At 42.9% G+C, this 12,929-nt stretch overlaps 1 protein-coding gene across 5 annotated transcripts in view; it reads right to left on the reverse strand.

The window, feature by feature from the left end:
- Window positions 1–3,680: 3,680 nt before the first annotated feature.
- The window catches only part of PHACTR3 (phosphatase and actin regulator 3), a 194,838-nt gene continuing 185,589 nt past the window's right edge, over window positions 3,681–12,929 (reverse strand). For all 5 annotated transcript variants that reach the window (XM_083447447.1, XM_083447443.1, XM_083447446.1 and 2 more), the window contains 4 exons: window positions 10,977–11,038; window positions 8,275–8,415; window positions 6,226–6,302; window positions 3,681–4,631 (listed from right to left, as the gene is read on the reverse strand). In XM_083447447.1, coding sequence (XP_083303573.1) covers window positions 4,616–4,631; window positions 6,226–6,302; window positions 8,275–8,415; window positions 10,977–11,038 — 296 coding nt within the window. In that variant the 3' untranslated portion in view covers window positions 3,681–4,615. The remainder of the gene's footprint in view (window positions 4,632–6,225; window positions 6,303–8,274; window positions 8,416–10,976; window positions 11,039–12,929) is intronic.

A 12,929-nucleotide genomic window follows, 5' to 3' on the forward strand; every position in this document is an offset into this window, starting at 1 on the left:
GGGAAGGTAAATGGCGTTCCGTGTGCGGCTCTGGCTCACCAGAGCAGCTTCGTCACGCTGGCCACGTGACACGGAAGTGTCTCCGGACAGCGCTGGCCCCTGGCCTCTTGAGTGAAATGGGCGCACAACCCTAGAGTCTGTCAAGACTGGCCCGTACGGGCAGGGGTACCTTTACCTTTTTTATAGAACAAAGGTTCCCAGTTGGTGCTCTGTGGAAGCACCATTCACATAGCAAAAACTACCATAGATTTATCAAAATTCCCCAAAAGTAGGGGGTCTGTGGCTTGGCTTTTGAAAAACAGGTAGTCAACGTATGTAGCTACTTGGGAGCCACTGCTATAGAATATAAATATTCCACATAATGAATTTTACAGAATCTGAATTTGCTATTGCAGATTTTAACTGTATCTTCTCCCGTGTTTATTTAGGGTTATTTTTTTAATTCTACTGCTTAATATTGTCAAAATCTCTTAAGTGGGTTGCATGAAAACAGTATTTCCTAAAAATGAACAGCTGAGCAGTGCATGACCCCCCCCCCCCACACACACATTAAGAGTTGGACTCCAAGAAAGCTTGGGTAAACATACAAGATTTTAAGAGGCATTTAAAGGTCATTAGGGTCTCTACCTTACAAATTACTAAAGGGAGGGCATTTCGAAGATGTGGTATCACACAGAAGGCTTGCTTCCACAGTGTTAACACACGACACTCTGCTGGTCATAGAACAGCCAGCATTAAATATTAAAGATCTTTCTCTGTACTGGCAGAGGCAGTCTCCTAGATATCCTTCTCCCTCCCAGATTGTATTGTAAATGTCCACCGCAAAACCTTGAACTTTGCTTGGTAGCTAATAGGCATCCACTTTGCATCTTCAATGCTGGTGTGATATGTGTAAAGCCAGGTGTACCAATAAGCACCCTAGCAGCTATGCTTTGCACTACGTGCAGCTTCCAAACAGTAGCCCATACACAGCACATTACATTGTGAGTTTAGCAATATATGGACTCCCGCGGCAGGGCTATCACTGTCTAGAAACAGTTGTTGGTGGCGCACTAAATGAAAATGGTAATGGGTACTCCAAGCTGTTGAGGTCACCTGGACAGTGATAGATCTGTGCACCTGCTCCCAGTTACCTGGTAACTGCCCATCCATATGTTCTCTATCTTGTCTCCATCTTCATTTATAGTTTTTTAGCTCTCAGGACTGCACCCAGGAACTGATTTAGGTCTACTCCTGATTCAGATTTTGCAGAGATGTCCAGCTGGGTGTTGTCAGCATATGGGGTCACCTTGCACCCAGTCTTCTTCTTACCACCCCCAGTGGTTTATATACATATTATATGCATTGGGGGGAAAGTATGTATTGTAATTCCCTGCATATCAAAGTGGGGTCAAGGGCTGAGATACAGTCACTCAATATTACTCTCTTGAACCAAACCCTTGGCAAGTTCTCTCTCTCTATATATAAAAAAACCACGTTGAGATATTCTGTAGAATCAACAGGGTCCAATCCCCCTTGTTCCTCTCCAAGGATGTCATTCATTAGAGTGACCAAGCTCCAAACTGGACCTGAACCTAGACAACAATGGGTGAAGGCAATCAATTTTATCCAAAAGCATCTGCAACTGAACCACAACCCCACTATCCCCTTGCCCAGAAAAGTTGCATTTGTGACTGGGCAGTAGTTGGCATCAACCTCTGGCTTTGGCATTTTTCAGGAGCAGCCAAACCAACACCTTCAAGGCAGTGGTGACCACTTGAAATGCAACAAAAACTTACCTACACCCTGGATACACCCAACCAACCCTCCATGGCTGACATGAATGAGCATGCAGTAGGTTGAGAGAGCATGTAGCACGGTGCCCGGCACAAGTGCAAACGTCTTGTCCTCAACCTCCGAAATCAAAACAAACTGACCCTACAAACTGACAAAATTGGGCATCTTAACAGCTACTGTGTCAACAGCAGCTCTTGAATTTAGGTGGAGGTGGGTGGTTTTGTCCTCAAGCTGGAGGCTATTTTAGTTCTGATGCATTAACTGTAATAGCAAACAGCCAACATTAAGTATTGCTTTTCTTTCAAATATTGAATGATAGCTTTCGTTTATTCAGATGTATTAATCTTTTCCAAGGCTGATGATAAACCAACTAAGAATTCTTTGATCAGCTAACAGTCCAGTTCTCTAACCTGTGAGAGATCTTTATGTGATTTTCCCCCTGTTCATTGGAAAATCCTGTCCTCTTATATGCAGTTGCTTCTTATCCTCACTAGGTGGTCCTCGTGAGATTTCATTCTTAACAACCTAATTGATTTACTGGAGAGTACGTATTTGAACTGACAGGATGTAAAAGTGAATTTGCTATGTTTTGAAAACACACTTTCTCTCATTTATGTGAATTATAATAATATACATTGTACACTTCCTTCACTTCTTGAGCAATCCGCATTTGGAAGCATACTTGGGTTCACAAGAGTATGAGGGGCGAAACCTACGTCTAACTTGCGGAGCTGTTTGTGCCTGTTCGAGATGGCGAGAGACGAAATGCAGACCCTCTTCTTCCCACTCAAAAGCTGCCTGGCATGGTCTAAGCTGACAACATCAACTATCAGGCCATGCACGCCGTTGTGTTTGCATGAGAACGTGAGTGACTTGGCTTAAGTTATTAAACTTTACAATTCTGCAAAATCTCAAAACACGTTACTAGACCTAAGAAAGGGCAGTGACAGAGAAAAGCATCCACTGCTGCAGTGAGAATTGTGGGATCTTCTGGTCCCAATTTTGAGGGTGTGCAGGGGAGAGGGAGAGGAAGTTCTGTTGTGCAAGTGTGGCTACAGCATACGGCCCAGTAGTTCCCTGTGTGCATGATACTGTGCTCAATCTTTAAATGTTCAGGGTTTTTTTTTTTTGAGGAGACTGTTGTTTTTACACTTTGTAACAAGCCATGAATTGGGAAGATCCATCATTAATACATCAAAAGGATTTTGTCGGCTGTGATTTCAATACATAGTATCCTGTAGGGATTTTTATTATTATTATTCATTTATTTTTGCACTGCAGTGCTCCCAATTAAAATATATTGTGTGGAAGGAAAACAGAACTGTTCAGCAGGCACTTAAATGCACCATAAAATCCGTTGTTTTTAAAAGGAATGATTGGCCATCAATCACATTATTAGGGAAAGGAATTACTCGTGCACATAAAGACCAACAGAGTTATTTAGTTGAACACTTGTCCTCGAGGGTGAGTGGCAGAGAGTCAAATAAAATTATTCCAGTAGATTAATTCAGTAAATGGTATGATTTTACAGTATGTTGTATCAAATTTCCCCCCCTATGGCTTATTTTTCATGCCTTAACTCAGGCCAACTGGTAATGTATTGCGGCTGATCAGCTGTTTTTGTGGTCTTAAGCACACAGAAAAATTAGGAGGTTGTATGTGACTGGATGAATCTGCTCTGAGGCTTCATTGGTCAGCGCACAAGGACTTGGAATGTGGCATGGCAATTGCTGCACCACTGCCACATCCACAAAAGCATATAGAAGTGGGATGCATGTCAGTGATTCCCGACTGCTTTGTGCAACAGAGCTCAATTCCATAAGTGAGCTCAACTCAGTTTACACTGCTTTGTATTCCATGATGGAAAGTGAGATATAAAAGTACTACAGGAAGGATCCCCCCCCCCCAGTAGCTACAAATTGCACCAGTGCCATCCCCTATTGGGGCACTTCTTTATGTAGCCTGAGATCCTCCTTCTGGGAAGTCTTCATTTTAGAGAAATCTACTTAGAATAGTAGAGTTGGAAGGGATCACGGGGATCATCTAACCTGCTGCAATGCAGGAATCTATTGCCCCAAATTAAGAGCCTCATGCTTTACTGACTGAGCTATCCCAGCAGTAATCATAGAATCTGTGAAAGATGGGAAGAAAACAAGATAAGATCTTTTCTTCTAAGTTCCCCTCTCCCCTGCTAAATACCACCAAACATGGAAAACTGTGGATCTGTTTTCTGCAGTAAGTAATCATTTAATTAAAGAAAATAAGAATAACAGGAGCCCCCCCCAAAAAAGAAACGCCGCAGCTGTGTTTTGTTAGACATATATAAAAAAAGGAAAAAAACCGTAATATAGTAAATCAATTTGTATAACATGAAATTAAGTGTTTTATACAAACTAATTGTGATAAGTTCCAGATGTCTTGTCACCATGATAATACTGAATGACGATGTGCACCATGTCCTTTATGTCAGAGGCCTTGGAATGGTAAAAAAGCCTGTACATGCACAACATCTCCTTTCCCAAGATATGCTGCAATACAGTTTAATAACAAGTAACAAAGGAGAGCAATGGGTTCCTTTTTGATGAGTTCGGCTTCAGTCATTTCCAGCTAATCCTCCCACCCAGCAGGTGTTGTTGTAGCTCCGAGGCGAAGTCCATCCTCTGCTAGCTGCTCCCTTTTAAGTGTGTGCTGCAGAGACCGAATCTGCAGAGTCCCTTCTTGAACGCGAAACATCAGCTTGTCATAGACTGAACCTCAAGGAAAGACCTTCATCCTTTCCCTGATGCATGTTCAGTAGTGGTATCAAAAAAGTAGACAAATTCTTCTCAGAAGAAAACCTCTATGGCCTGTGGAATCTGCAGGTCAAAAAGAAGGCGGAGAGGACATTAGTGGCAATGGCAGCTCTTCAAAATTATATCATAATAAAGAGTAATTTGTCAATATGCCATCATTTAGGGGTGTGAATTGACAGGCATTTTGGTTTCCCTTCAAATTGTGGACCAGTTTGGCCTCTTAAGTTTGCTTAAGAGGAGAAACCCCCAAATGCACTTTGAATTTCATTGTAGGACACACACCTTTAGCTTGTCAAAAGATGACACCTGCAGCCTGAGACATTTCACTAGTTATTTGCTTTTCTCAATATCTTGGAGGAACCTCCAAAGTCACTTTGAATTTCACCGGAGGCAGAATTTTGGTAGCAACCCTAAAAATAGTCCCCCCCCAAACGATTCAACACTATTAGAATCAATAAAATGTGGCTAATATGAAATATTCAGGATCGTTCTGTCCTCAAAATTCTTTTGATTGGTTTATTTTGAGCAAACTGGCCAAACAGGCAATATTGCAAACATGGGTTGCAATATGAAAACATCCATTTATTCCCTTTTAAAAGAATTGCACATAATGCTGGAAGTCTGCAGTTTTCATTGCTACAGTTATTACACTTAGGTACTTGACCAGAATTCCATACTAGATCAAATAGTTGGCCAAGCAAGGGAATAGGCTCCAGATTCACAGGATATAAGTGGCTGAATCAGTACTTTCATGTAAATCATAACAAGTTACTACTTTGGAAAAGCTGGCCAATGTTCACCCAAATTAGGAGGATTGAGATTGATGTGCTCTAAAAACTTTTCAAACCAACCCATACTCTAAATGGAAGATGACATGGAGCTGGAAATTGGACAAGTTTTTTGTGTGTGTGTTGCTAGCTTTGTGCACAGTACCAATTTTGTATCATTATCTGACCACTTTTGGAAGGAAGGAAGGAAGGAAGGAAGGAAGGAAGGAAGGAAGGCAGGCAGGCAGGCAGGCAGGCAGGCAGGCAGGCAACCTGTTAGGGAAGATACTATAGAGATCAATATGTTTTTTTTTATTATTATTTCAGGGAGGTTATAAGACCTGTTGCTTCCATGATGGATGGGAGTGGCAGATGTCACTTGTGAATTGTGGATAGGGAGATACATGCATCCACGGATGGGAGTATTGCCCTGATCTTTACTTACTCATTTTTGAGAAGAAGGGGGAGTTTAAATTATCATAGGTTTTCCGTTTGCTTTCTTTTTTGAAGGGGAGGCTAATTAAGTTATACCTGAAGTCTGAACTTGGTTGAAAGGTCTTTGCTACCTAACATTATTTCTTGTTGGCACAGGTTTTCAGTTAATATTCTAGAATAGGTTTTCATATTTTTTTGCTTCTGTTTCAATTCTGTGCTCCTAAGCCAAAGAATCTGAGTGCCCTGATCAACAAAATATGCTACAATGCAGCTTCCATGTGCGTATAGTTCCAATTTGATGAGGAAGCAAGATTATTATTTTTTTAAGTGCTGTATGCATGTGTCTGTTCCACTCCCTACCCCCCACCCCAATCTGGCTACTGGAGCTGTAACCACAGAACTTGAATCGCAAATCGGTTAAAGTACTGATCAGCTGTTTGCAATAAGTAACCCACCTTGTCAAATGCTTGCTTGATGCATGCACCTCCATTTCGTTACTTTTGTACTCGTTTAGCTCTTTGCGAATGGCTGCCTAGAAAGTTCAAAGGAAAACAAAGTTAATTAATCAAATCAAGAATCCAGCAGAGACTACAATCTGCTCCTCAATGTAAAATCATCACAGTTGGAAGGACAAAAGGAAATCTGGTTTAACTCTTGCACAGAACAATCCACTAGCTTTTGAACTCCCAGTGAAATGGTCATCCGACTGCTTTGCCATGTGCTTACTTCAAATTGTGAGGGCCTGGTCAAATTTATAGTGCTGTGTGTGTGTGTGTGTGTGTATTTGATTGATATTACCAAGTGATGCTTATTAATCTGGGAACACAGAAACATAGAAAGCTGCCTAATTCTGAATCAGATCAGGGGATCTGGCAGCAGATTTCCAGGATTTCAATCAAGAACATTTCCCAGTTTTATTTGACAACCCCAGAGATTGAACCTTGGGCCTTTGTTAGAGCCCTAGCTAGCGAGGGGAGGGGGTAGCTGGTCCCCCCCCCCACCCGCCCCAGGTAAAACCTCCAGAGGAGCTCCCAGCCTGTGTAGGTGGGTGTACACAAATGTAGGTGTTTTTGGTTTTCATTTTTTGCCAAATGGGGTTTTGACCCTGGTGAAATAAAGCCTGATTTCGCCCTTGCCTTTGTGTGGAAGCCAGATGGTCTACGGCTGAGCTTCTGTGAACTAGTTCCTTCCTATAGAAACCTTGCCCTATGTGAAGAAGCCTCTTCCATATCACTCAACTCTGAACAAAATTCACCAGTGACTGCATGCAGGATTTCAACCAGATGTTGCAGCCTTCCATTCTGAAAGAGCCACATGCAAGCGCACAGTGGTGACCTAGTTGGTAATCCCTACCCCCCCATCAGGACAATGATTCTTCCCTTCTGCTTTAAGCAGATGCAACTTAAGGTCCCTAAGCTACCTATTAACAAGCCTTGTTAAAAATGCAAAACAGAAATAATTCATGACATGTGCATGTAGGGAGAAAACAGTTTCGCTGTGTAAAAAAAGAACATTAATTGTGCCAGCTTGCTGTGCAAAACTAAAATAATAATAATAATAAACAGATGGTCCTTCATGTGCCTCATTGTATGTGCAATTACATTCTCAAGCAATTCACTAGGCATGTTAACGGCTTTGCTACTGATTCACTTTGTTGTATGTGTGGATGATTTCAAAGATTTGTATGACACTTCTAAAAACTCAAAGTGCTTTGCAGTGTCATTAAAACAAATCTTAAAACATAATAGGGGTGTGCATCTAGAAAAAATCATGGTGAAGTACATTCCAGTACCTTAATTTGGATTTCACCAGTTCAAGAAAGAACAACAGCAAATAAATAATGCCCCTGCAAAAAATAAATAAATGCCCTTGCATTTCTACACTGAAATGACTGAGTCACCCTGCTGTGCTGGCTCTATGTTGGACTGACTTATTCCACGTAGGAGGTTATGGAGCATCCTAAACTCTTATATACTGGCATGGAAGATCGTAAGCTAAGCTTTACAGTAGATGCCCCAATCCTGCCAGGAACCATGGTAGACTATATTCCTATCTGGATGAAGAATTATATGCACAAGTGGGCCCTTTATCCTCAGTGTGATCCTTTAGGGCTGCACATATCTAGAAACTATCGCTAGACATGTTAATTTGCAATGTTTTCAAATGTTAGTTTAAAAACAGCAAACAGGGTCACATAATTAAAAGAAGTTTGTGGCACCTTAAATATCAGCGCATTGATTATAAACTTGTTTATAGTTGCTAAGGAACCACAAGACAGACAGTTTGTTGTTTTTGATGCAAGAAACTAACATTGAAATTAACCGCTGGAAATTAGTGCAATGTGCAGTCTGTCCTTAAGTTATGTCTTAAATCTGGATGCAATGCTTATATGCTGTTATATTACTCATCTAATGTAGAGAGTCATGCTGTATCAGTGGTATATCAAACAAACAAACACAGATGCAAATAGATGCACATCACAACAATTGCAAATAGAGCTGTACCTTATCAGCTGCTGAGAGCCTTGTCCATGGCTTGTCTGCTCGTCTGTCATAATCCTGTGCTTTTGCCACTTCCACATAATCACTGAATCGAATTAGGATTTTTCTGTCTCTTAATTCGTCAACTGTCGGTCTTTGATTAAGCTTTGAAAGGGAGGGAAAAGTCACCATATAAATATGACATGGAAATAAGACTGATTTTTCATCAGTTTCTTGCTCATTCTCATAATATTCATTTAGGAACATAAGGGAAACTTGGTTTTTGTATTTGAAATCCAGGAAGTCAATCTTCACAAAACTGAAGATCCGGAACCTCAAGTCATTTGCACAGGTGCAAATACTCAACTGTCATTGCTACTCTAGATTTGCATTGTTGTAATAGTGTACTATCTCTCTGCTGTAGAGCTATATTTACTGCTTGGGAAATTTGCCTGTTCACACATTATATCAAGGAAACGCTTTTGCCAGCCTGCAACTTCAATGAGTAGTATGAAAGGGATCTACTTGTATGCAGGTGTACCTGAGTAGGATTCCACCAGGATCCCTGATTGGCCAGGGTTCCTGCTGACATAGTAGGTCCCCTTCATCCTATCACCAAGTATGCATCAGCTAGGAGGGGCGTGGCCTGCAGCAAGGCAAGGGACTCTCATAGGCTTCTGGTTTGCCACTGTCTGTCCCAGCAGCTCTCTCCTTGTGCGCTAATGTTCAAATGCAATCCCACAGGAGGGAGGTTTGAATTTTCAGGTTACATGCACACCATACATTTAAAGCACATGGCTCCCAGCAAATCATCCCTGGAATTGTAGCTTACTTGCTCACAGAGCTACAATTCCCAGCACCCTTAACAAACTACAAGGAGGAATTCAGCGTCACGTTAAACAACCCCTCTGTCAGCACAAACCTTTCACCTTGCCCAGTGAAGAGGTCTCCCTTCTCTTGACACCTCAAAGCCATTGGGGGGGTTGGTATGGGGGAAGAGCCCCACTACGTTAGCAGAAGACCCTGTTTGGGCTTCTGCTAGTGAAACCAATTAATTGAATCTGGCTCCCAGGGTTCTTTGGGAGTAGTCATGTGTACACAGTGTGTTACACATTCTCATTTATAGGCTCCAGAGTAAACCAGCATTGACTTTCGTTTTTGGTCCACATGTCTTATGAATGAATCTTGTCATTACTTTCTGAGAAAGGTTTCTAGGACCTCGTACCATTCATTTTTAATACCAGGCTATATTTAGAGCTATCTGCAAAGGATTTGTGGATGTACTCCCTCAGGGAATGAATGAACAAAACTCTTTCTGAGAATTATCCTTATGCTGGTAACAAAGGGGTTTTAAATATCCAGTTACCAGAAACCTACAACTCGACATAAAGCTGAACTTGTAGTACATATTTTTATAAAGCACAAGCTAAATTCTGCAGACTCTTTCCTGAACTCCACAGCGGTTTGTCTGCACTCCCAGCACAAGGATTCAGCGCTTTGTAAAAGAAGTTTAGCTATCTTTCTCTCTTGTCTTGTTCTGCTGGCAACCATAGACATTTCCCTGTAAACATTTCTCTCTGTTCTTTAATTTATTGATTGTTACTTTGGGCTGTTTGTCATCTTGGTGCTGCTTTTAGTCTGGCAATTGTGTTCTAATAATGGATTGTTGTCCTTTCGGCATGTTGGCTTCTTGGCGCAACTCTATTTTTAGAGTGGAAAAGCAGGATATAAATGCAGATAGCTACCCTTGGTGATGTACACGGAGAGGTCAGCAACATATAAGCACAAAAAGCTTTGCACTGAGGGACATCATACAGGAATGTACACCTGCTACCATGAAGAGAGCCAGTTTATTGTGGGTTTCTCGCCACAGGGTGTGTGTCTGTGTCTGCATATGTATGTTTTGGTAGCAAAAAGTGAAGTGTGAAAGCAAATGGTCACCAATTAGCTGAGTGCAGAATTTGCTTCCTTCAACTTAATGACTTTGCTTATCATACACATGATTTGCCAAGGGCTGCTCCCATGCGAATCTCCATTATGACAGGAGGGGGCACTGCAAGGGCCAGCACCTGTTGGATTGCAACCCGTGCAAGAGCAAATCCTTGCCTGCAGCTCACCTGAGGTCTGTGGTAGTTCCCCAGCTGCAAGACAATGCTTTGTTGTCGCCCCACAAATGGGGTTCACGTGGTTCAAGAACCTGTGGAACATTGAAGCTATGGCCCACCTGTAGACCAACCAACCAAGGCATCATTCCTTGGGCACCATCCAGCCAAAGTTAGAGATGACCCAACCCAACTGAGGGCTTATCCACTCTTCCTCTTGCCCTATTGATTTCCCCTGACGGAAACTGCTCTTTAGCGTTTAATTGGCGCAAATGACAGTTCCAGATTTCTTCTTATTGATGTAAGAGGACTGGGAAAACCTCTCAGCTTATGCTTTCTAGGCATGGGACAGGTGCAAGTGCGGACAAGCCCTGGAATGAGGGTTGGTCATGACCAACCTGTCCTGCGATTATGATTCCATCAGAAGCTACCTGGGGGTTAGGACTCTATTTGCAGGTGTGCCCTCACCCTTATGCAGGCTTCAGTTGCTCAGACAACAGCCTGGGTCCCTGTTGCCATTTGTTATTCTCACGCTTGGCTACAGTAGGACCTTGTCACCAGCCACGTGCGAAACATAGGACCAAGACAGGGAATATTCGAGGGAAGGAGGGGGACACACCTTACCTTTCTCGTCAGCCTCTGCTTGATCTCTCTCCTTTCTTCCTGTTCCGTTTGGTCATTCCTTTCTGCAGGAAAGATGAAGAGAGAGATGACTTTCCTCATCAAGACCAGCTGCGCTGCCGCTCTTCCTCCGTCCCTCTTTTTGCCCCTCTCTCTCAGCTCACCACACAGTCCACCTTGCCTGATGCCCTGCCAAAAGCATCACACTCCTTCGCGGCAGGGTTACACAGATGCCAGTGCCAAGCCCTTCCCCTGGCAGCCACTGAAAGCGGGCTTCGGCAAACACGAAGCAGCCAATCCCGTCCCCCGGTTAGCACAACGAGGAGTGTTTTCGGAGGGGGAAATCGATGGACTTTTTAGAAGTCTAAATGATCGCTTTGCAATGCCACATCTCTGTCTGAGTCATCCGTGCTGCCCTTACGAGCTGGAACATTGTATAGCAGCCCTGCTTCAGGGAACACACGTTCCTTGTACTCTAAACTCTGCCAGGCTCCCGTAATTTTGTTGATTAATTTATAACAATAGCCAGCAATCAACTCCCACGCATTCCTTTGCCTTCTAATATTCTGCTTGTGCCAATCTTATTATAGATCCTTTAATATTCCATGCGGAGGGAGGGGCAGCCGGCTGGCTGGCTGGCTAGCCTGATCTCTTTTCTTAAATTATTATTTTATTTTCCCAGAGTGATGCTCTCTTCTACCCCTCCGCCTGTTTTGCTCGTGCACACCGTAAACGATTAGTATTCAAGCTGCGATAACTCCTACACGCTGGTGCTAAAAATAGGAACGGCTGCTGTAGCATTGTGTGGAATATATCCTCAGCCTTGGGATATGACTTAATGGATCTCTCTCTCTCTCTCTCTCCCTCTCTCTCTCTCTCCATCCTCCGATTCTATTTCAAGGGCTGTCTGTTGCTAAATTAAGACATGCGCCCGTGACCTGTAAGGAACAGGGAACCTACGGGAAAGGTCTCTAACCGTTTTTTTCCCCAGAAAAGGGGAGAAAAGAAGAAGGTAAAGGGAGATTACTGAATTGTGGGGAATCCTGATTTGCACATGATAACCTCAACCTGCTGGGGAAGGGGGCATTCTCTGCATTAAATCAGAGGAATGATTTTTGCATCCTTCAATAAGCATTGAAGATGCTGCTTGCTGGGGGGGGGGGCGCACAGCACGAGGAAGGTATTTTTAGACTCCGGTTCTCTATTTATGCCATTGACTGAACACTTTGAAAAGAAGCAACCACATGGAGCTATTTATGGAAGGATAGTAGCTGCAAGCACACACGTTGTAACCAGAGAGGCAGAAATCTTTGCAGTCACAAGAAAAAGCAGCTTAGGCTAGATCTTAAAGACCGAATTGTGAGAATCTCAAGAAGGGTTGTTGATTTCTGCTTAGGTGGCTGCAGTGGTAGGTTTGTGTGTAACACAATACGGGCGGGAAGGGAGGGGGGCAATGTTACAAAATGATTGCAAGATACCTTTAGGGCATCGTTAGCACACCCGTTCCTAATACAATTAATTTAGCCAGATCTGTTGTTACCTGTCAAAAATATATATAAATCAGAAAATGCACAAAAAGCTTTCCAAGAGAAAGAATCTGTGCTCCATTTTGGATGTGGGAAGTGATAGGGCTGGAGAGGGTTAGGAAATCACACCCCTGCCTGCTAATCCTGTGTGCCTAGAGGGTGACTGGTTGCCCCGAGGGAAATACACTCTGCACATGCTCAAAGGCACGTGCCATTTCACTGTCCAAGCAAGTGGAAAAAAGCCCTGGGAGGGAACCCTGGCTCAAGTTAAGCACTGGAAAGGATGCAAAGTGACACACTGCTTCAGATGAGGGGTTGGCCCTGTCTTTCACATCCGCTGTACTGGGGTCTCCACGGGGTACAAAGTTGCATACGGCTTTGGTGGCATCTGATTGATAAAATCAAGTGTCTTGGCCAGATCAAGCAGATT

Source organism: Podarcis tiliguerta (assembly GCF_965153285.1).
Source record: "Podarcis tiliguerta genome assembly, chromosome: 6".
Classification (NCBI taxonomy): Eukaryota; Metazoa; Chordata; class Lepidosauria; order Squamata; family Lacertidae; genus Podarcis; species Podarcis tiliguerta.